Source organism: Erithacus rubecula (genome assembly GCF_903797595.1).
Source record: "Erithacus rubecula genome assembly, chromosome: 2".
NCBI classification, from domain to species: Eukaryota; Metazoa; Chordata; class Aves; order Passeriformes; family Muscicapidae; genus Erithacus; species Erithacus rubecula.
In genome coordinates this window covers 88,518,640-88,540,297 of record NC_136685.1, presented here as the reverse complement: position 1 = coordinate 88,540,297, position 21,658 = coordinate 88,518,640, and the positions used below count along the sequence as shown (strand labels likewise).

The 21,658-nt window shown below is 42.1% G+C and overlaps 1 protein-coding gene across 1 annotated transcript; it reads right to left on the bottom strand.

Annotated features, from left to right (window-relative positions):
* Positions 1–334: 334 nt before the first annotated feature.
* On the bottom strand, positions 335–15,146 carry FLVCR1 (FLVCR choline and heme transporter 1). The gene is made up of 10 exons (XM_079298631.1): positions 14,426–15,146; positions 11,312–11,456; positions 10,603–10,743; positions 10,203–10,270; positions 9,856–9,959; positions 8,643–8,753; positions 8,182–8,287; positions 7,852–7,963; positions 7,264–7,331; positions 335–5,900 (listed from the first exon to the last, which is right to left on the bottom strand). Exons 1-10 carry the CDS (start codon positions 15,068–15,070, stop codon positions 5,838–5,840), a joined length of 1,563 nt encoding a protein of 520 aa, XP_079154757.1. The 5' UTR covers positions 15,071–15,146; the 3' UTR covers positions 335–5,837.
* Positions 15,147–21,658: the final 6,512 nt, after the last annotated feature.

The following is a 21,658-nucleotide window of genomic DNA, read 5'->3' as shown; positions in this document are numbered from 1 at the left end:
AAGAAACTTTAAGGCAATAATAATTTTCTGGGAGTGTTCTTTCCTAGCTGTGGGAATGTTTAAGTTACAGTGCTAAATGGGGATATTGCCTGCAGTTTTCATAGAGGTACCACAAGAGGAACATGACCTTGTGGTCCTGGTTGTAAAACGAAGGATCCATCTGAAAGTTCAATCCAGTGCTGAACTGCATATTAGTGTTGCTTTCTGACACAAGGCTTGTGTTTGCTGTGCTCTTACACATTTTCCTACATTAAAAGGCAGGTTCTAAGGAAAAAAAATGATCACTTTTAGATTAGCAGCTGTATTAGCAGCTGTCAAAAATATTACTCTTGGCTCCAATCAATTTATGCATTCTACACTTTATTAGTAACATACAATGGTAAGGAATGATGCCATCCACGTATGCACATACATACAGTATTGCAATCAGAGAATATTCATTGAGAACTTCTAATTTTCTCTTGAAATAAAGAACTGGACACTAACAAAACCAAAATATTACAGCAGAACATGCTTGTTATCTTCATGAGTAGAACAAATACATGAGCAGTAAATGACATGGGTCTTACACAGAAATACATTTATCTTAGGAAATTTTTTTGCTTAATTCATTTTAGTTCCTGCATTAGCATAATTTCTCTCTCTTCACAGACTTCAGACCAAATGGTGGGGCTGGGGGCAATCACATATTATTGTGTACAGTGACAGCTTGGGCTGCATGAAAAATTAATAGCCTGTAACACTCAAGGAGGTACATACATATATTGAAAGACACCAACTGTAAAGGTCACACACATTCCCATTCACACAGGAAAACTAGTGAGTTCACAAAATGGAAAAGGAAAACAAATATTTAGAGCTTAACCCAATTTCACTTGGTTGTAGATGCACAAGGTAGTCCAAATATTTATCAAAAAACCATGTATTCATTAAGCAAGATGGGTTGGCAGCTCTAACTACACACTCCACTGATTGTCTCTGAAACAGACTGCCTTGAACAAAAGAGATGGCCAAGAGGCTGAAGTTAGAAAAGCCCTATTGATACCTTAAATTTTAGTTTTCATATTTCCAGATTCTGTACTGCATTAGTATATAACTCTGAACTTCATATATAGTGTTAGCAAATTCTCTTCACAGTTTAGTTAGACAAAACAATTCTTTTCCAGCCTGAGAACCAAAGACACCCTTGCAGCTTCGGGCCCAGAAAGTGTAAACAACTGTGAATTGAGGAGAGCAATCTGGGAGGATGGGACTTCATAACCTGAGGCTGTTCTTGGAAAATTAACCCCAACATGTAAATGGACCAAAACTTATAAAAGTGTGAAAACATGTGACCCATGGTGCATCTTGGGTGTAGGCTTGGCCAGGCTCCTGTACTGCCCAAGGTGTGTCTTTTGAAGGCTTTTTAATAAATACCTATTTTATTCCTTTAACACTGTCAAGCCTCTGTTCTAGGCAGCCTCTCACAGCATCACTATTAATCTAAAATGATTCATAGGTATTTTTACTATTTCTTCCCTTGTTTTTTCTTCCTTGTAAAACATGGGCATTTAGCAACAAGAAGAGATGTTACTAAAGACAAGCACTCATCTACAAATACTTGATCTGAGGGACTTACCTACCAGCAATTCCAGACTACACCCTACAGGTCTGGTATTTTCACACCCAGCCAACAGAAATGAGGGGTTTAAGGCTGTGCTAGGAATCCTAAATGAAAATGTGTCAATGTTCTCTGAATCTCTTCCATTGAAATTGCCAAAAGTTTAACGCAACTGGGAAGAAACACAGAGATAAGAACAAATTTTAAGGCTAATCTCTGAATTTTGTAGCTGAAGGTTATCAATTGCACAACCTGCTGGGCTCCTGGGAACATGGGGCAGTCCCCTTGTTTATGCTCCCCACTGTGTGTGTTCTCTTGCATCCTCAAGACCTCACCTGAAACACTTGAAAAAAAGTAAATTGAATAACAAAGTTGATGTATAGGATTGGGATCCCTCCTCTCATTTGGTTTCTTACACCTAGAAACATCCTTTCCTAGTTGATATTCAATTCCATTCATGATACAACTACCTTTGTAAACAATTTGCATTTTTAGCCCCCAACTCTACTCTTCCTGGGGGGCTGAGCCCAGATCTCAAGCCTAAGAGTCAGAAACCCTATTTCCAATTCCAGATGCATGTTGAATTTCCAGGCTAAGAAGGAACCTTCCAGTATGTGAAGAAGGACTAAGGGAAGCGAGACGGACTCTTTGTCAGGAATTGCAGTGATAGGACAAGAGGGAATGGGTACAAACTGAAAAAGAGGAAATTTAATTTAGATATCAGGAATAAATTTTTCCCAGTGAGGATGGTAAGATACTGGAACAGGTTGCCCAGGCAGCTTGTGGCAATCCTGGCAGTGCTCAAGGCTAAGTTGGATAGAGCCTTTAGCAACCTGGTCCAGTGGGAGATGTCCCTGCCCATGACAGGTGGGTTGGGACCAGATGGTCTTTAAGATCCCTTCCAACCTCTTAGCATTCTATGATTGATTGAGTGGATGTTGTCTGCTATAACCCAAATATTAAAAACAAAAACCACAAAGCCTCAACTACTCCAAATTTATTTCTGCCATGAGCTAGAACCTCAATTTCTTGACAGATTATAAGACTATTGCATAAAAAATACTGATTTGCTCTTTTTCTGCTCTTTATTCTGCTGCTGAGCCTTTCATTAAAAAACTTTATCATTGCCTGAAAATAGCTTAAAGGTTTCCAACTTTCAAGCTCCTTTTAGAAGGGGAATATTAAATCCAAGATGTAATTAAACCTCCATTATTAGGAATATTTTCTTTTCAAGGACCCAGCAGGGTTTCCAGCAAGCCAAAATCTTGTTTCAACCTTTGCAGAAGGTAGCTAAGGAATTTGGCAGAAGATAAAAAACACAAGGAGTCAGAACTAGAATATTTTTTCAATAATCAGTTGAACATAACTAAAGGAACTGGAAACCAGTAGTGAAGAAAGGAATTTAAAAATAAATTTTAAGAAAGAGAAAAAAAGACTCAGTCTTTTATACTGAACAGCGTGTACTGAACAGGTCAGCAAACAGCCTGGATACTGCCAAAGACTTTCTACTAGACATTTGAAAACAATTACCCAAAACTACAAAAATATTATCTTGTTAAGATTTTGCAACACCAAAAGTCAAAGCAACCATGGGCCATGAAGATAAATATTTTCTGTATCTGTACCTTGCTGAAAAACATATATAGGTTTTGGCACACGTTATTATCATTTTTTCCAAAGGGAAAAGCCACCCATGTTTGTCACAAGGCAGAAACTTTCACTTTTCTCACTCAGGCTGAAAGCATGTACATCCCTTGATGGGGCAGCTTCAGTGTAAAGGACTGACACAATGAAAGCATCTCTACTTTCACTCCTGTACCCTTGCCTGCCATTTGGATAGCCAAGAGTTACTTTTCCAATATTCAACTACTTCAGCAGTGGACTGTTCTAGAGTTCACCTCTCCAGGAGCACCAAGGCCTGGCCATTTTCTCCTTAGCACTGGACCTGGCAAAGAGACATGAACCCTTTTGGCAAGGCAAGTGTTCCAAGCATGCTTAGGTTATTCTGATAGGTCTTCCCCTGTCTAAAGCATTTATCATACAAAATGTTTAAATCAAGATCATCACATTTAAAGGCTAAGCTTAGAAAGATACGTTTTCAGGGCCTTTTTTATACAAAAGGGTTTTCCTGAGTCTACAGTGAAATAAGAAAAGCTTTTAATGATATTTATTGTACTTAGAGACTATCTTGGAGTTTGCTGTTGTTTAAGCCCAGCCATCCACCAAGCCCAGGCAGCTGATTGCTTGCTCCCTTCCCCACCAATGGGGTTGAGGACGGATCAGGAAGGTAAAAGGTGGAAAACTCATGGGTTGAGATAATGACTGCCTAATAGGGAAAGCAGAAGCCACACACACAAGCACAGAAAAACAAGGAATTAATTCACTGCTTCCCATGGGCAGGCAGGCGTTCAGTCATCCCCATCAAGTGCAATGGCTACTTGGGAAGAAAACACCATCACTCCAAACATTCCTCCTTCCTCCTTCTGCCCCCCACTGCATACACTGATGTCACATGGTCTGGAATATCCCTTTGGTCAGTTGGGATCACCTGTCCTGGCTGTGTCTCCTCCCAGCCTCCCATGCACTCCCGAGTTCCCTGCCTTTTCTGACATATGAAAAGCAGAAAAGGCCTTGGCTCTGTGTAACAATACAATACAAACACCTCTGTATTATCAACCCTGCTCTCAGGACAAATCCAAAACACAGCCCCGTGCCAGCCACTCTAAAGAAAATTAACTAGCCCAGCTGAAACCAGCACAGAGTTAAATAATTCCTCATCCCCAGCTGTAGCAATCTGTGGAAAACTTTGAGTAGGATTCCACTTTCTGAATGGCACTGTATCCGTGGCAACTCAAAGACACAGCATTGCTGCTGGCACTGAACTTGCAGGCTCAGTTTGTTGAGCTAAAAATTAAGTGTTTCCAAAAGGCCACTAACCCAGGTCTGACTGTCCCAGCAATAGCATTACTGTAGTGCTATCAGTTCTGTGGGTGTGTAGATAGAGCACATAGTGAAGGACAAAACTTTCAATAGCACTGCAGTGAGAAACCCCCATCCCAAATATAGATAAACGAAGTAACAAAAAGTTGCTGTTAATAAAGTCTGCTCATTTTGCAGCTAAGATGGTAGAAAAAATATTTGATCAGAGAAAGTGAAAATATCACTATTTTGCTGACATTCATCCTTACAGCTTTTAACAAACTTCAAAAGACATGGTTTAAGTTACACAAGCACAGGAATTTCACATGAGATAAGTAATACAATTAATAAAAAGGACAGAACGCATTTTCTGATACTCCAAATACAAATATTCAGAGGTTTAACACACAAAATGGAATTTCTTCAGCAGCACTGATTAAACTCAAGATGAGGCAGGGATCTTCTTTACAAAGTAAAGGCACTGACTCTTTGTAAACACATACTCCTCTCTCTTTAATTGAGAAAGCACTCAAAATATTCCGTGGAGGAAACTTGTGTGGTAGTGTTCCATTGTTTATAAATATTTCACAATAGAGATATCAAAGGCCTTTGTTCTCCTTTTTACTGTATTTAATAAGAGATTTTTTTTTCTCCAGTTTATCTAGTGAGAAACTTTAAATCTCCCCAGAAATGCTACAATGAAGCTATAGAAACAATGTTGTCTCTTATCTGCCTTCTGACACCTACAAAGAAGTTTCAAGGCAAAAGAAATGTCAGATGCCAGTATGAAACACATACGTCATCTCTTGTTTTCAGTATTGTGCTATCACTTTTCCAGAAGGAATCATTGGCTTATATTCAAATACAGATATATTTAAAATAAAAAATGAACTCTTGAACATCCTCCTGCTGTGCATCTCCCCATTCTTTGACTTTTCAAAAGCACCAGCAAGACTGAACAAGAAAAGATTAGATATTTCTGATCATGACCACTATACTTCAAGATTCCTGATTTTTTTCAAGTATGCATCCTGAATGCACATGTCTCCTTACCATGGAGAGTGTTCACACAGTTCTTTACTAATGAAACTGCAAAACTTGAAAACATTATAATAAATATTCTATACAAAGGTGAATTGTTTGCATCTTGGGCAAAATGAACTGAGCATCTTCATAGCTTCCAACACATAACTACCACCAATATCAACAAACACAAACACATTTTACTACTCATACAAAAAAATCCAGTGATTACACTAGCTCATATTGTTCCATATGCAACGAAACTTGTGCGTTTCTAAGTCACCTTCCTCCAGCTTTATAAAGTTGACTGACTCTTTAAAGCATTGCTTTCAGGATCTACAGGACTGTCAACTGGTACCTGAAGAGGGAGATAAAAAAAATGGAAACAAAACAGGAACTAAGCTGTTATTCAACAGGATTATTCTCAAATTCAGTATTCTTGGGTAATTATCAGGTTAGACTCCAGTATATGCAGTTAATTAGCCCAATTAAACAATTATATAAAACTCTATTTTCTCTTCTTTTTGTAATAAAAAAGACCAAATATAGAATTTATTTTCTCAGTATAACTCTAAAATATATATTTACTGCATATAAATAATTGTCACATGAAGATTAACTTCCCATTTTTTACTCCGTTGCATTTAACCACAGTAGAATCTTGATCAAGGTTCAGTATCAAAGTGATATTGCACATTGTTAACACAGACAGGTCTCAATCATGCATGACAACATCAGGGCAAGGACTGCAGCTTTTCTTACACCCTGGCTAATATGAATGAAGCTGTGTGTTGATCTAGGCTAATAAACAAGGTGATTCTGGAAAGCAGATGAGTCATGCACAGCCCCAGAGAGCCCCAGCTGGCAAACCCATAGGGTGCCACACTGAGCACAGGCAGCAGCTCAGGTTTCAGGTTCAACTTAGCACAGACAGCACCAGCTCAGAAGTTTCTGAACCTCACACAGACACTAACATGTGCAGTTGGCCACAGATGATTAAAAACTTCTGGGCACACAAGACACCTACACAAAAAAGAAGCATGGCAGAGGATCTTGCAATGTCTGACTCCAAAAAGGTGTTCCACATCTTGATCCAAACAATCAAAAACCCACAGCACTGAAAATATGTTCCACTGAGAGCTCTATTTCTACTAATAACTGTAGTAGTTAGGAAAAGCTGCTGAAACGTGGAACCTTATGATCATCAGAAAATGCTGTGCTCACTCTTCATTTAAATTGAGAGGATCAGCAGAAGAACAAACCCAGCTCTTTATGCAGCAATGTACAGAAGCTCCAGCATGGCTTCTGTTTATCAGACACTGCCTTCATCTGAAGGAACTGCAGGCATTTTAAATAAAATGCTTAGTCTATAAGGATGGCCTCATAACCCAATAAACAAAAAGGCTTCACAATTTACAACGTACCCTGCTACTATGAAAAAGAAAGATTCAAGCAATAAAATAATACTATTAGCCACTTAAAATTCAAATATCAAAAAAATTTTAAAAAATCTGAGAGCAGTTTTTTTTCTGTTTTTTCAAAGGAGTTAATGAGAAAACCAGGTATGTGAGAGCAGCATCTCACGTGGCTCTGTTGCTCAAAACCAGCATGGAATCAGTCATAAGATTTTGTCAATTACTCTTGCAGCTGTTATTGTTATGCCAGTAGAAGTCAAGCATTCAGCTTGGTAATGCAATACTGGTAAAAGAGTTACCACTTACAGCTTTAACATCCAAGTTCATAATCCCTGAATTCACATTGTGTCTTCTTAAATCTGATTTTATTAAGGCTGAAAAAAAAAAAAAAAAGAGAAAAAGGGAAAGCTGGTTCACACTTTTGCAGTGACATGCAGTTCAAGGGAAATGTTTGTTTACTGAAAGCACACAGAAGCTGCTTTCAGCACATATGCAAAATACCCATATCCATTCTTTGCAATTTGAACTCACTTCCAACTTGCTCCTCACAAAGCACACAAAGCAGGAAATGACAATAAAATCTTCTAAACCAAAAGAACTTAAAGAAAAGCTTGATAGTTGCAGCACTTTCAGCACATTTGTAAGTCAACAAGAGTAAGTCACTGGACAGTTCCATAGTGCATCAGCAGTTTCCTACATTTGGAAAACTGCAAACTGACTCCATTTATACATTTGTTTCCATTTTCCACTCCATTTTGGAGATGGACATTTGTCTCAAATTCAAGATGTGTGAAGAAATGGGGGTCAGATAGCTGTCCATATATTAGCAGCACCATCCTAATACCATATACATTTTTATATTAAAGAGAAACTATTACCTGCATTTGTAATTACCTGTTAAAATAATGCCCACAAATATCCAAGCACAAAGAAAGATGTTTCCTGCACGAGGACTGTAGTCTGTTGTGAGCTTTCCTTGAACAAGTGTAAAGACAATTCCAAATATCTATAAACAAAGAAGTAACTTCATCAGGCCCACACAGAAGAGTAATCACTTTAGCTTTAAAAGTTCCAGGTCACATCTTATAGAAATCAAATTTTTAAAAAACACAACTACAGCAACAGAACAGAGACTTAGCTAAGTCTAAGAAAGCCTTCCTAGACTTGAGCATAGTGACCCTCCTGAGCATTATTTCACTTGAAGAAAAAATAAAATGCTGTTACCTGTGCTGATGCATTAAGAAGACCTGAGGAAGTGCCTTCAGACTCTGGATATGTAATTTCCACAGCAAATTCAAACCCAAGTGGAAGATAGCCAGTCATGAAGAACCTGTTGGAGAGGAGACAGATGTGGTCTCATCTGTTACTACAGATAAGAAAACCTAACATATACACATGGTATTATTAATTAGCTACTGCAGACAGCTTTTTGAATTGGAACCAAAAAAATTGACCACATAGAGACCTCTCTTATGTCCATAGAAATGGTAGATGAAATTTACTGAAAAGTGAGTTACTTTAGATTTACTCTGATGTAACAGAACGTGAAACCCTATCTGTACTGTGAACTAAAGGCATAGGCTGAGATCATGGTGACAGAATACACAGTAGAATTATCAAGGTAAAGCATTGAAATATGTTTCAGAACAGAAGTGCAGTAAATCTTGTGCTCTTTAATTGCTCACCCAAGCACTCCTCCAGTCACAAACACCACTATAAGGTATCCGACGTCCAGGGTGAAGGTAAATACCAGCAATCCAATGAAAGAGAGAATGTAAACAGTCAAAGTAGTTTGCCTGCAACCCAACAACAACAACAAATTAACATTGTTAATAGAAGGCCACAGCACATTGCTGAAGCATGGAAGGATAGCATGAACATTGCACAAGCCATTCTAAATCTATATAATTTGCTTCATGTAATTCTACCTCAAATTTAGCATGCAGTGAGCACATATCCATTCCTGAACTCTTCACTGTCTGGGTTATCTGGCTGCTTCACTCAAGGCTAAGGACACTTACTCACTCTCAAAGAGTGGACAATCACAGCACATACTACTACCTTAAGACAATTTTAATTCTCTGCTATGTTGAGCATTCTGTAGAGCTGCCCATTACACAATATATCAACACAGGAGCAGCTGAGTCCAACACTAATAGCAATAAAAGTCAGCCTACCAAGAGTCAAGTCAAACAAATCTCATCACAGTGTTCTATTTATTTTGAATCTGGAAGAAGGAATGTCTTCCAAATTCTTAAAGCACATAATCGTAAGCCAAAACACATGCAGAAACAAAGGCCATCTACAGCATTAACATCGATTAGGCTTGTAGAGGCACATAATGTACTAAGAGTCACAGGGGAGAACTATTCCATTACACTGCTTGCTCCTGGAGGCACCACACCATGGATGATGGACCCAGGAGCTCCTAACCCTGAAGAAAGCTATTCTCCATGGTCATTCCCTGAATTAATGTTACACTTACTAATGGGATCAGGAGTAGCATAAAAATATTGAAAATCCATCAGCTGGCCATTTTAAAAAACAGTGCAGGGTAGGTTTTGAGACTTTATGCTTTCTGAGAAGCACACTGGGCCACCTGGCCACTGCATGTATGACCTACAATGCTCTCCTTCCACTCCTGAAGAGACAGGAGTGGATGACAAATCCCTTTGCATCTTGGCATTCTGCTCCCTCATTTATTTTGGCCAATAACTAGTAAGAGTCTCAAGCTTTCACTGTAGCCACAGAAATTTGTCTCCATCTAAAGCCACTGAAAATGCAGAGACAAGCTGCATTTCATCAGCAGCTCATTTCAGCCCTTACATTGGAGTATTTTCCTAATGCAATGGCACCACTCTCCTACCCCTAACCCCACACATGCCTACCCACACTTACTTGTATGTTTTAGTGTAATCCAGCCACAAACCACAAATAATCGAACCCACCATTCCTGCCACCACCAGTGTCAAGCCAATTCTCCCAGCGTTCACTTCTTCTCCCTTTCAACAAATATTTATATGGTGCTAATTAATAACTTGCTTCCACTCAGAGTCAAGTTCAGACCTCTTGGCAGTCACAAGTGCAAACAAACATTCCTGTGACTCCCACAGCTGTATGGCACAAGAAACTGTACAAAGGTATAAAAGAAACCAAATGTCTGAGCACACATAGCACCTACAAAATAAATGTCACCTCTGCAAATGTACAGTGGAAAAGAGAAAGATAAAATCCAAGGAACTTACCTCATAATGAGTTACTATCATCTGGTTTAATAAAGTGGAAACAGAATAAAATGCCCCAGTCATAATACCTGCAGAAAAAAAGCTTCAGTCATTCTAGGTGCAGCCATGCAGATTTATTACCCTAAAGAATTCATTTTCTGACGTTTAAGACTCACAACACAAAACCTTTCATGTGACAGGTAAAATCTCATCACTGGACCTATAAGTGGTATTTTATATCCTTACAGATTTGCCAGCACTGGCAAATAAAAGTAAATAAAAAGTTTACTGAGTAAATAAAAGTAAATGAAAGTTTGATACTTCCTCCCCCATAAAAACAAGCCTCACAATTAAAATTCTATGTGCTTCTGGCTCGCATTTGAATCTTTCTGCCAGGCTACAAGCAGATAGCACCACTTACCGTAACTGATTAGCAAAAGTATAAATGGAATATTTCTGAACAAGTTAATAATGGACTGCTTGTAGGAGTAATCCTCAGGAGGTTTAGTCTGCAGGACTGCTTGAGAGGGGCTGGGAGGGTATTTGGGCTTTTCTTCAAACACTGGGGAAAAAGAAGAAAGAACAATTTTTGATTAATCTCTACCAAATTAATGTGCTTTCACTTTTTTTGGTTTTTTTTTTTTTTTTTTTTTTTTTTTCTTTTTTTTTTTTTGTGGGAAGTGTTTCAGCTTGATGAATTTCAGAAGATAGACTTGTAGTTTTAACAACTCCATGAAAAAAAATTCTAGATTCTCATGGAAGAACTAAGTCACATCCACAAAGGATGTGTTATTTGGTTGCATCTGATTGCTACCACAATACAGTCAGACTTATCTGCAATACGCCAAGACCTTTGTACATAAAATTGTAAGATTAACAGAGTGACTTCACATTATATCATAAGTCCTTGCAGCAAAGGAACTAAGAGAACTAAATATTCTGAAAGAAATCACCCCATGGGAAGCATGACAGAGTGAAATGGTTGCTGCTTAACCCTGGCACAACAGGGAAGTGAACACAAACTGGAAAAACTATAACCTCAACTACTGTGAGCAGTCAGCTGCTTTAAGTGAGACGTTGTGAACACTCCCTATAGCCAGCATGCAAATCCCAGTGATTTGAACACTTACCAACTCCTGTTAAGAAGAACAAAAGTGTGGACACTATTGCAGTTCCATAGAACATGATGCTGATGTTATGCGCCATAAGATCAATATTATTCGGTGTATTTGGGACCAAAACAGGTGGCAACAAAAAGCCAATTGCAGTACCAAGCTGTAAAGCAAGAAAACAAAAACAAAAATCATTTCCCTCTGAACATACAAAATTAACAGAAGTGAAAAGTTTTACCAGGTAGAATTGAGAATTGCTATCACAATAAGCATTAATAAAACTTTAGCATCAGACTTCTGAGCCACTTGCTCTTGATGTTGTTTTACAACCAGATCTTCTGTAACTCAGGTTTTAACCTTTTCATTTCTCAATTGAACTATAATGCCACACTTAGTGTACATATTTACACTACACATAGTATTTATGCAAGAATCTTTGCAGTTATACAAGAATCTTCCACAGGAAAGTGAAGGACCATGCATGAACATAAATTTGTGTCAATCATCCTGTAACTGACAGGCTAGAGATGACACAAGATTCCAGCTACTCTTGTAGAAATGTTCTTCATTTGATGTCACACTCCTGCCACTACAGTAGCAAAGCCTGACTGCAAGGTTTACTGCAAAACAGACAGAACAGAGAAAAGCAGGAGAAAAGGAATATCATTATGACCAAACCAAATAATTGTTGCTAAGGAAATAAATAAAAATCACAGAATGAAGTAGTAGTGGGTTTGTATGTGGAGCAAATTCCAATGTAACAACTGATTTTGTATTAAAGAGACATAAAACAGGGACTGAAATTTTGGGTATAAATAGAAAGCATTTTAAAACATGAAGGAACAAGTCCTGGACTATTCTCCAATTTCTCTCTTCTGCTCCACCAAAACTAAGAGGCATTTTAAAGTGTTGGAACATTTATTTTAGTAAAAAATAAATGAAAAAAGAGCACCAAAGACTGTTAGAGTAGCAAGTCCAACAATCAGAAAGCACGCACATTGGAGGTGTGCCACTGTGCTCACAAAGCACCCTTTGTGCATACCTTGATGAGGGTTTTGCTACCTTTTTCCCCCCAGGCCATCAGATTGACACAGTATCCAGTGGTCACAGGAAGAATTTGTCTCCTTTTGTCCTCACGCTTCAGTATATGAACCCTACAAACATGAACTGAGCACACAGTTACTTTTCTTCTTGAGGTATATTTTCTCCTCCCCCAATAGGAGCCAATTCAGTACCTACCATGCTCCAACACAGTTGGAAAATTTTCCATCATTTACATCTAGAGAGGTTAAGGCCAGAAGAAAGTGTTCCAGTGAGTTTGGTGTGCCTCATTCAAGATGCTAAATCCTTGTGCAGATGTGGCACTCCTAGCAGCCCTTGGCAGGTACATTGCTGCATTCCCAGGGATTTGTGTTCCAGCTGAAAAGATCGGCATCTCAGAGGTGAGATCTAATTTTTGATATTCCTGTTCCTCCCCTGCCTGCAGTGCCGGCTGTGTTTGCTGTAGCTCTGAAGTTACACACAGTATCTGATAAGCAATCAGATGACCAACAGCTGAGTGGGTTATAACAACCTCTTCTGTTACATAGTTCACCTTGTGCAATTATCCAGTACAGTGAGACCCAATGGGAACGGCAATGGGATACACGGACATTACTGCTAACTTCCAAGTGCCTCACTCCCCACCTCATTACTCCTTCAATCTAGCTTTTGAGAGTTTTTAGGGGTTTTTTTAAGGAAGCAAAACCTGAGAATAGAGCAATTCTGTTGTTCTATTGACCCTCTTGGAAGCTCTTCAGCAGGCACACTGAGATCAGTCCTAACTTCTGGAGGGGAAGTCACTCCAGAAATAACCACGGCTTATTTCCTTCACATCCTGATCCTGTTTCCCTTGTCCATCTTTCTCGTGGTTCCCATCCACATAATCTCTGCTCTCCCACTCCTGTCCTGCACCACTTCAAGCCCACATCTCAGCATCCAAGTGAAGCATCAGTTTCAGGCTCCAAGCTGCACACTTGACACTCTACTGCAGAACTGAAAACCCAGTAACTCCTTGCTACTGGGAGGACTGGTGCATGTCAGGAAGAGTGGAAATTCAGCTGCCAAAGAAACTTTTAACCTAACACCAGGATGCACATCCAAAATGTTTGCCTCACTGCTGAAAAAAACCAACACTTTCTGAAATCTTCAGTCCAAAAGATACAGTTGACTTGTCCACTGGAAAACTTCCATGCAGGAAAAAAAAAAAAGTTTTGCAAAAACTGCAAACAGCCAGGTATCAGCTAGGTTACCACCCTAACTGTAAATATGTAACATTAATGTCACGGCTATCGTAAATCCAAAGTGCACAAACATAAAATCATTAGACTCACATGATAAAAGCCAAATCTCCCATTACCTTAATCAAACTCTACCTATGACTTCAGCCTGCACCAGTGGTGCTGATTTGAATCTTAGCAAATTTTTGCCACAGGAGAAAAATAAAAAATAAAAAAAGAAAAGCTGGGACAGTGGCAGGGCATGAGAATAAGGCTATAGGAGGGAAGAGAACTGTACCTGCACCCGTGCATTCAGACGCACCTGCCCCAGCTCTCCGAAACTAGCCAGGACCAGGGAGCTTGAGGAAATCTGTGACTCAGTTACCAGCTCCCAACACAATGCTGTGTGAACTATCACAGCGTTACACAAAACTTCACCAGCCACCAGAGTATTGACTACTAGCACTGGCAATTAGAGGCAATCTTTTAAAAAGCAGAAACCAACATGTGCTGTCGCTGGGACTGTTCATGAAAGCTCACGTAGTTCACACCAGTCCAACCGGGGGTGGATTCAGTGAAATGATGCCAAAATGGCTAAACTCAAGAGAAAGAGGAAGCGGAACAAGACACTTCTGACAAGGGTCCCGGCCGATGTACTGCCTGCAGCTGGTGGAAGGGTGCGAGTGCCACATGCTGCCACAAGGAGCGGCTCCTGCACAGCCGGGATTCAGCATCCCCCGGCGCTCGGCGCCGCTTCCTCACCCAATACCACATCCTCAAGCACGGCTTTTCGAAGCGCCTCGTTCTTAACCCCACGCCGAGTTCCGGGGAAGCCCTCCTCCCCAAAGCTCCCCACGCTGCCCTGCGGCCCTACCTGGTTGCCCAGCACAGCCACGGCGCAGGCGGTGGAGACCTCGGTGGGGCCGAACCAGACGGAGGCGATGCGGGAGGGCAGCCCCAGGATGAAGACCTGTGCCACGGCGCACACGGCCTGCGCGGCCAGGGTGAGCGGGTAGCGCTGCGGGGCCAGGCTGCCGCACTTGAGCCAGGCGCCCAGCGCGTTGAGCCCCGCGCCCAGCAGCGCCGTCAGCCGCAGCCCGCGGGCGTCCAGCAGCCAGGTGGCCGGCAGGATCAGCGGCACGTAGGCCACCATGTACACCATGGACAGCCAGTCGATCTGCGTGAAGGACACGCCGTAGAAGCCGGCGAAGACGTTGCTGAGGATGCTGTACTGGATCCACTGGAAGGCGTTCACCAGCGAGTAGCAGCTGAAAACAGCCAGCACCGCCAGACGCCGCCGAGACAGACGCGTCTCCAGCCGCGCCTCCGGCCGCCCGCCGCCCGCCAGCATCGCCTCGGCCTCCGGGGCTGCCGCGGCCGCCGGAGCCGCCGGGGCCGGCTGCTCGCCGCCGCCCGCCTCCTCCTTGCCGGGCAGGAAGCCATTGCAGCGCTGCAGCGGGGCCGCCGGCATCTCCGCGCTTTCCCCTTCCGCCTCTTCCTCGCCGCTCTCCTCCACCATCTCGGCCGTTTCCCCACCCAGCTTCCCCGCTGGCGGCGGCGGCCGCAGCTCCGCTCTGCCAACCAAGGTCACCTGTCTGCGGCTCCGCCCCGGGGCCGGGCCCACAGTGCCCGGCGGGCGGAGCGAGCGGAGACTCGCGCCCGGCCCTGCCCGGCGGCGGAGCGAGCGGAGACCCGTGTCCTGCCTTGCCCGGCGGCGGAGCGAGGCGCCGCCCGTGCCCGGCCCTGCCCGGTGGCGGAGCGAGAGGTGGCTCTGCCAGCCGGCAGCGCTGCCCTGCCCGCGGCGGGCTCCGTAAGCCGAGGCTGCAGCCCGGGCTGCTGGGAAGCGCTGGGAGCGTGTGCATGTGGATGCACAGAGATGGACGTGGTTGTTCTGTTCACACCTCTGCTCCCGTTTCATTTGTCCATTTTTCTCGGGGCTCCTTAACTGCACAATCCCTGCACTCCGGCTCCTGTCCTGCTCCGTTTCAATCCCAGCCTCTGATGTTACATACATGCGCACACACAAACACACACAGACTCGAACTTCTGTGAGTCTTTTAAACTGAGCTTACAGAGGCTATGTGACTTTTGCTGGCTGTATGAGAACGACGGGGCGATGGTAATGATGTAAATAATCCCCAGGACATCTCCAAGGAAGGAGCAGCACCACCTCCTTCCTGCACCGTTTGGCGTGTCCAGCCCAGGCGAGGCTGGGTGGGCACAGACTGGTGCTCTGTGGCTCATCCCGCACCCCTTTTCCTGGGCACAGGGCAGGGCACCTCGGCTGCTGAACAGTCTGTGCTACAGACACACAGGGACACCGCTTCCAGCACACTCTGGGAAAATGCATGTCCGTAATACAATTTGTCTCTTTGCAGTGGTGATGCAGAGAAATGTACTGAAGTGATAAGAGACGGATGGGCAGGGACAGAGGCCCAAATTGCAGCAGAGGGTACAGTACAGTGCATTATCAGGATGTGTGCGTGCATCCACCCCAGTCCTTCATTGTCTCCAGAGCCTCAGGCAAAACATTCCTTGTTTGCACTCAGCCTCTGAGATTTGATTTGACACATACCCCAGAAAGCTGGCTGTCTGGCTCATGTGCAGGGGTGGGTAGATAGCACTTCAGTGAGCAACCTCCCCCCAAACCCTGCCCCATTCCTGTCTGCACAGGTGCAGTGTCTGGCAGACCCTGTCAGAGTTCGTAATTCTGCTGATGTCCCCTAATAAAGAGACATTGTTCTCCAAAACATAACAAGAAAATACAGAAATATTTAAGTTTGTTAACAATGTTAAGAGTATTTTACTGGTTTCTGTGGGAAATAGTCTGGAATGTGTTCAGCAAAAAACACACTGTGCATTGTTCATGGGTATGTCAGAGCCTAATCAGATATGTCTGGGCTGTGGATACACTCAGCCACCAGTCTTAAGTAGCCTCACTAATTAGGTGTTGGTATTTTACTCAAGACCAGTTGACCTATGCATGCCACAGCTCCTGACCTTATTTACAGTATGGATAACAATATGGACACACGCTTCAAACTATTAATTTGGCTGTGTTTGCTTTCCCTGAGCAACAGTAGCGATGATTGCAGGCACTATGGAATTGTAGAGACTACTGCAAGTAGTCCTGAATTTGCAGGTAAGAGGTGTGTGCAAGAAATCTGCTCTTTAAAAATAAAGTTACCTATGTTAGATTCAGGCCCTTCTTGCCTCTTTTTTTTCATGCCAGAAAACCAGCCTGATTTATTTTTAGTTTTTCCTTGTAAGATCAGATGCTAGGTAAATTTTTCCCACTTCCTCTGCCTGACTTGTTCTAAGTACAGTAGCAATGGAGCTTTTTTAAAACAGGACCTCAAGAGGAAGAAGTATGGTGGAACCTGAAACAAACACTACCAAAGCAGCAGAACAGCTGGCTTTTACTATAGGAATACATATCTATATTGTACATTATGTGCTGAAAACACAGCTGAGTTTGTGCCAGTACTTGGAGCAGTAGCCCTTCATGATCTCTGGCAAAGGCTGTGGGCTGCCCTTGGGTCTGTGGCACTTTGGTGGGTGGAATAGATGTAGCATTAGCATCCTAAATGATTCCTGTTCTTTTGGAAGAAAGTATAAACATTTGTGTACAGCTAACTTCATTTAACATATTTTCCCCTTGAATTTTGGATGATCTCAAAAGTCCATCCAGAGGTAACATTTACTCCTTAAGAACAGATGAATACAGGCTTTGTTCTCCCATTTTTCCTTTCCCTACTGTTGCACCCTTACCTGTTTACAGCAGGCAGAGCTGCTGCCAGCCAACCCCCTTGGGAAATGGTTTGAATTCATCATGTGCTAAGAAGGGCTGGCACATCTTGGGTTTCATCATGCCCACAGAGCATCATCTGTGCACCCAATGGCTCAGCACACTCAGTGTTCCTGCAGGGAAGCTGTAACTGGACACCAGGGAACTCTAGAGAAAAGGAAAGGGGATGGGGATGCAGGCAAACTCCCAGAAGGAGACTTCTTCCAGAAAGAAGCAAGTTTATTTACAACAGATCAGCATAGAGGAAAATCCATCTTTGCTACACTGCACTGGTCTCAGGAAAACCAAACCAGTTTGATTTTCATGAGATACAACCAATGCATTTGGATCCTGGGGACGTTTATCTGCAGAAGCACCTTCCTAGAAAAGAAAGGAAAAGGCAAACCAAATTGACAACATGAAGACAAAGCTTTGATATTTGACTCCTGCTGTATTTCATGGGCTTCACAAACACTACTTCTGATTTATAGCCATTTGTTCAAAAACAGGGCCAAGGACAAAGTTGCCCAGCAAGAGAAAGTTACCCCATGAGAAACATCCATTGGAGCAGTTCACTTAAAATGTGAGTCCCCTGGATTTAGACATTTCATGGACAATTTATAAAGCTAAAAACAGAACACTGATGTCAAGGTTTACAGCACGGTTTAGCTTAAAATTGCTGCTATCTGATTTAAATTTATCTTCTAACTGAAAATTTAGGCTCTCCTGAATATCCTGTTGGAATAGAGCTTGAAATTTCTCATGCATACCCAAGCATTAACAAAGCTATTTTCCTGAATGCTGCGAAAAGGCCAAAATACCTCTTATGGATCAGGCAGTCATTGGGAAGTAAGTGATACTAATATACTCCACAAAAAATATTTCCTTGTTTCCAAATTCCAGAAGTCAGGCAGATACCTAACACTTAAATTTTAGGGCTGGAAAAGGTTAAAAAGCAATTAGAAATTCCAAATCTTTACTTGCAACAGTGTTGTTGTTCCTTCTGTAGCATATGTGACATTGAAAGAAAAGTGTATCTTCACAATTATTGTGAAACTAAAATTTCATTTTGCAAGTACTGCATCTTTGTACAAAAAAAATTACTCAGAAGGAGCCTTTTTGTTTCAATCCAGGGCATTTCACAAAATACAGAAAACTCAGCTGTAGAGTTGCTTTCAGGGTGTTACTGGATTTTGGACACCCCTAGCCAGGTTATCTCATATCAATTCCTACTTATGTCTTCCCTCCAAACCTCAAAATGATGTCTAAGCCTCCCATGAAAACCCCACAAGCCAATCCATTTTTGGAAAACTTGAAGCCAGGTTATGAGTCTGAAATGGAGAATGTAGAATCTTGCCAAAATTCCAGAAATTCTAAAATAACCCTAGAAATTTTATGTACTTCAGGCGCACAGTTAAGACTTCCAGATCTTCTGGTTTTAATGTTTCAAACCACATAGCTCAGTATGGAAGAAGAAAAAAAAAAAAAAAACCTTTATTTTATAATGCATTTATCTTTTGGTTATGATTTTCAATGCAAAAGCTGGCCTCTCCATGCAGAGAAAAGCTACATGACAGGAGTGCCCCAGGTCCTTGTCTCCCAGATGAGTTGTTTAAAAAAAGAAACACAGCAGCTCAAGAAAGGGATTTCAGAACAAAAGATCTGAAGTTCCAACTGAGCTAGAAATGAAGTATTTTAGCTGGATATTAAACAAACCTCAATAAGCTGGACTTGAAATAAAGTAGTAGCAGAAATATCTTGGTGGACAGCTCAGAGAGAATACAGGGGAAAAGGTAAACATCCTCTTCCTCCTGTACAGCCCTCATTCCAGCTACATTTGCACAGTCTCCCCACAGGATAAAGCCAGAATCCTCAAGAAGAAGAAGCATATTCAGCTATATTCAGCTCAAGGCACTTGCCTGAAATTTGTTTGTAGCTCCAGGGTATTGCCTGGCCACCCCAGTTTGGGAATGACTGCCCACAGTAGGCATGTTTGCCAGTGACCTGGGTTCAATTTTTGGATGTATTTACAGGAATATATCAGTGCACCCTTAAGTATCAGAGAAAAGTTCTGCATTTTAAAATATGGGTAATTAACTTCTGTGCTATAAACAATGGAAATTTGTGTTCCTGGGTGTCTTGATCTGTACAAAAAATGCAGGAATGTACATCTGGTGCTTCTGCTTGGCTGCCATCTGCTTTTCTTTTTGTAACTAGCTATCAATTTCATATATGCAATAGATTTTTACCCATGAGTTTCCTACCATAGCAGACAGAGGAAAAATTACAGACACAAAATAGATTTTTAATACAAAAAAGTAATCATGTCAGCAAACCTGGTTGGCAAAATTTATTAGGTTCTTATTCTCCAAGATTAACAGGCTCTTCATATATTACAAAAAATGTAACTTCCATCTGAATCCTTTATACACAGTAAGAAAAGTGTATATGCCCACAAAAACAAAAATGCATGATCTGTAGAAGGATTGTCTTAGGTGAACATTCTCCTTTTTGATCAGCACTCATTCACTGAAAGGTTATTAAATTTGAGGAAAAGCTTGAAGGCATTTTCAGCATTACATCACAGATTCCCTCCACTGATACACCAGCACAGCAATGTGCTGTCAGGCAATCCTGATGTCTTGGGTTCATTCCCTTACAAAAAGATAACCAAGAAAGCTCTTTTGTGAGAAAGATGGAGTGACATCAACCTGGACCACCAGAGGGCTGTGGAACAGGAGGGGTGGGAGAAGCTGTGCAGATGCAGCCAGGTGCATCTGTGTGTGTTCCCCCACAGCCCAAGGAACTGCTGGGCTGCAGTGCATCCCATCCCAAACATCCCACCTGGCAGATAGAGCAGGATTCCACTAACACACTCCACTTAGCAGCTCAGCCTGTAAGAATTCAGTAATGGGAGAGTTTTCTCTGTTGTCTGCAGCAGGACCACAAGCTGCCACAGGGACAGCTCTCTGTGTGTGCAGAACGTCCACTGAGAATTCCTGCTCCCTGCCCTCCACATAGGAATGTGAGCAATCAGCTGGTGGAACCACCTATCAGGGCAACAACAACAAAATCTTCTCTTCTAGGATGTCTCAGAGTTACAACAAAAAGCACTGTGCTCTTGAAAAAGCACCACAGTGCAACTCTCTTTACCTGCCCGGTCCAAGCAGACAGATCCTTTGAAAATTAAATGGAATGGACATGAGAGCCACTAAGAGCCTGGTATGAAAACATGTTTTAGAGACAGATTGCTCACACAAGCTTGAGAAACATTGCTACTTTTACTATTGAGGAAAATCATATATTAATAACAGCATGAAGTTCCCAATTTCTCTCTGAAGAGGTTATCAGCAGGAAGAGAGCCTTAAAAGGTCTACATTGATGGGGAAGATGCTGACTGACCTCAGCCTGACTAAAAATCAGCATGATTTTTTGTTTGTTTAGACTGAGTAACAATAAAAGATTCCTGCCCAAGTCCGTGGCTGTGAGAGTACATTATGGAAAATGCATTGACATTCCAACAACGTTAATCATTATAACAGGAAGTCAGACAGACAGACACCAGGGACTGTCCTAGTTGAAGCTCCTGTGTTGGAAAAGCACTCCAAGTATCTCCAAAGACCCTTTTGAACAGTAGCCTTTTGCCTCAGAGCTACAAGATATAAAGTCCTTCAGATTAGCTGCAAACCCAGAATCTTTCACAGAAAATTCCATCTCTTTTATTATCAGGAGAGACAAACATCAACCACAGGCAGTGGGCAGCTCCTGTGCCAGGAAAACCCTAGAGCAGTAGAACTTTTTGCACGTGAGTGACAGCATCTATTTCATCCAGATGTTTGGAGTGCAGAGGAGAGCCTGGCCTCCTGCTCCCAGCTCCAGCCTGCACACTGAGCAACTCAGCACCACACCCAGCTCATGGTGGCACCACAGGGAATGCAGGGCACTCAGCACCTCCAGCAGTCACCCAGCACCTGACACCCCTGAGGTGCCCCCAAATGCACCCAGCAATGTGTGTCACTGGAGTAGCAGCCATGTGATATCAGCCCAACAGCTGGAGTGTCGACCTGAAAATCATTTCTGTCTTGTGGCTCTTAAATATTGGATGACAGGATTTATTTTGGAAAAGACCTTTAAGATCAGCAAGTCCAACTGTTAACCCAGCACTGCCAAGTCCACTACTAAACCATGTCCCTTAGTGCCACATCTACATGTCTTTTAAATACCTCCAGCAATGGTGATCCCAGCACTACTCTGAGCTGCCTGTTCCAACACTCAAAAACTCTTCCAGTGAAGAAGTTTTTCTTAATATCCAGTCTAAAC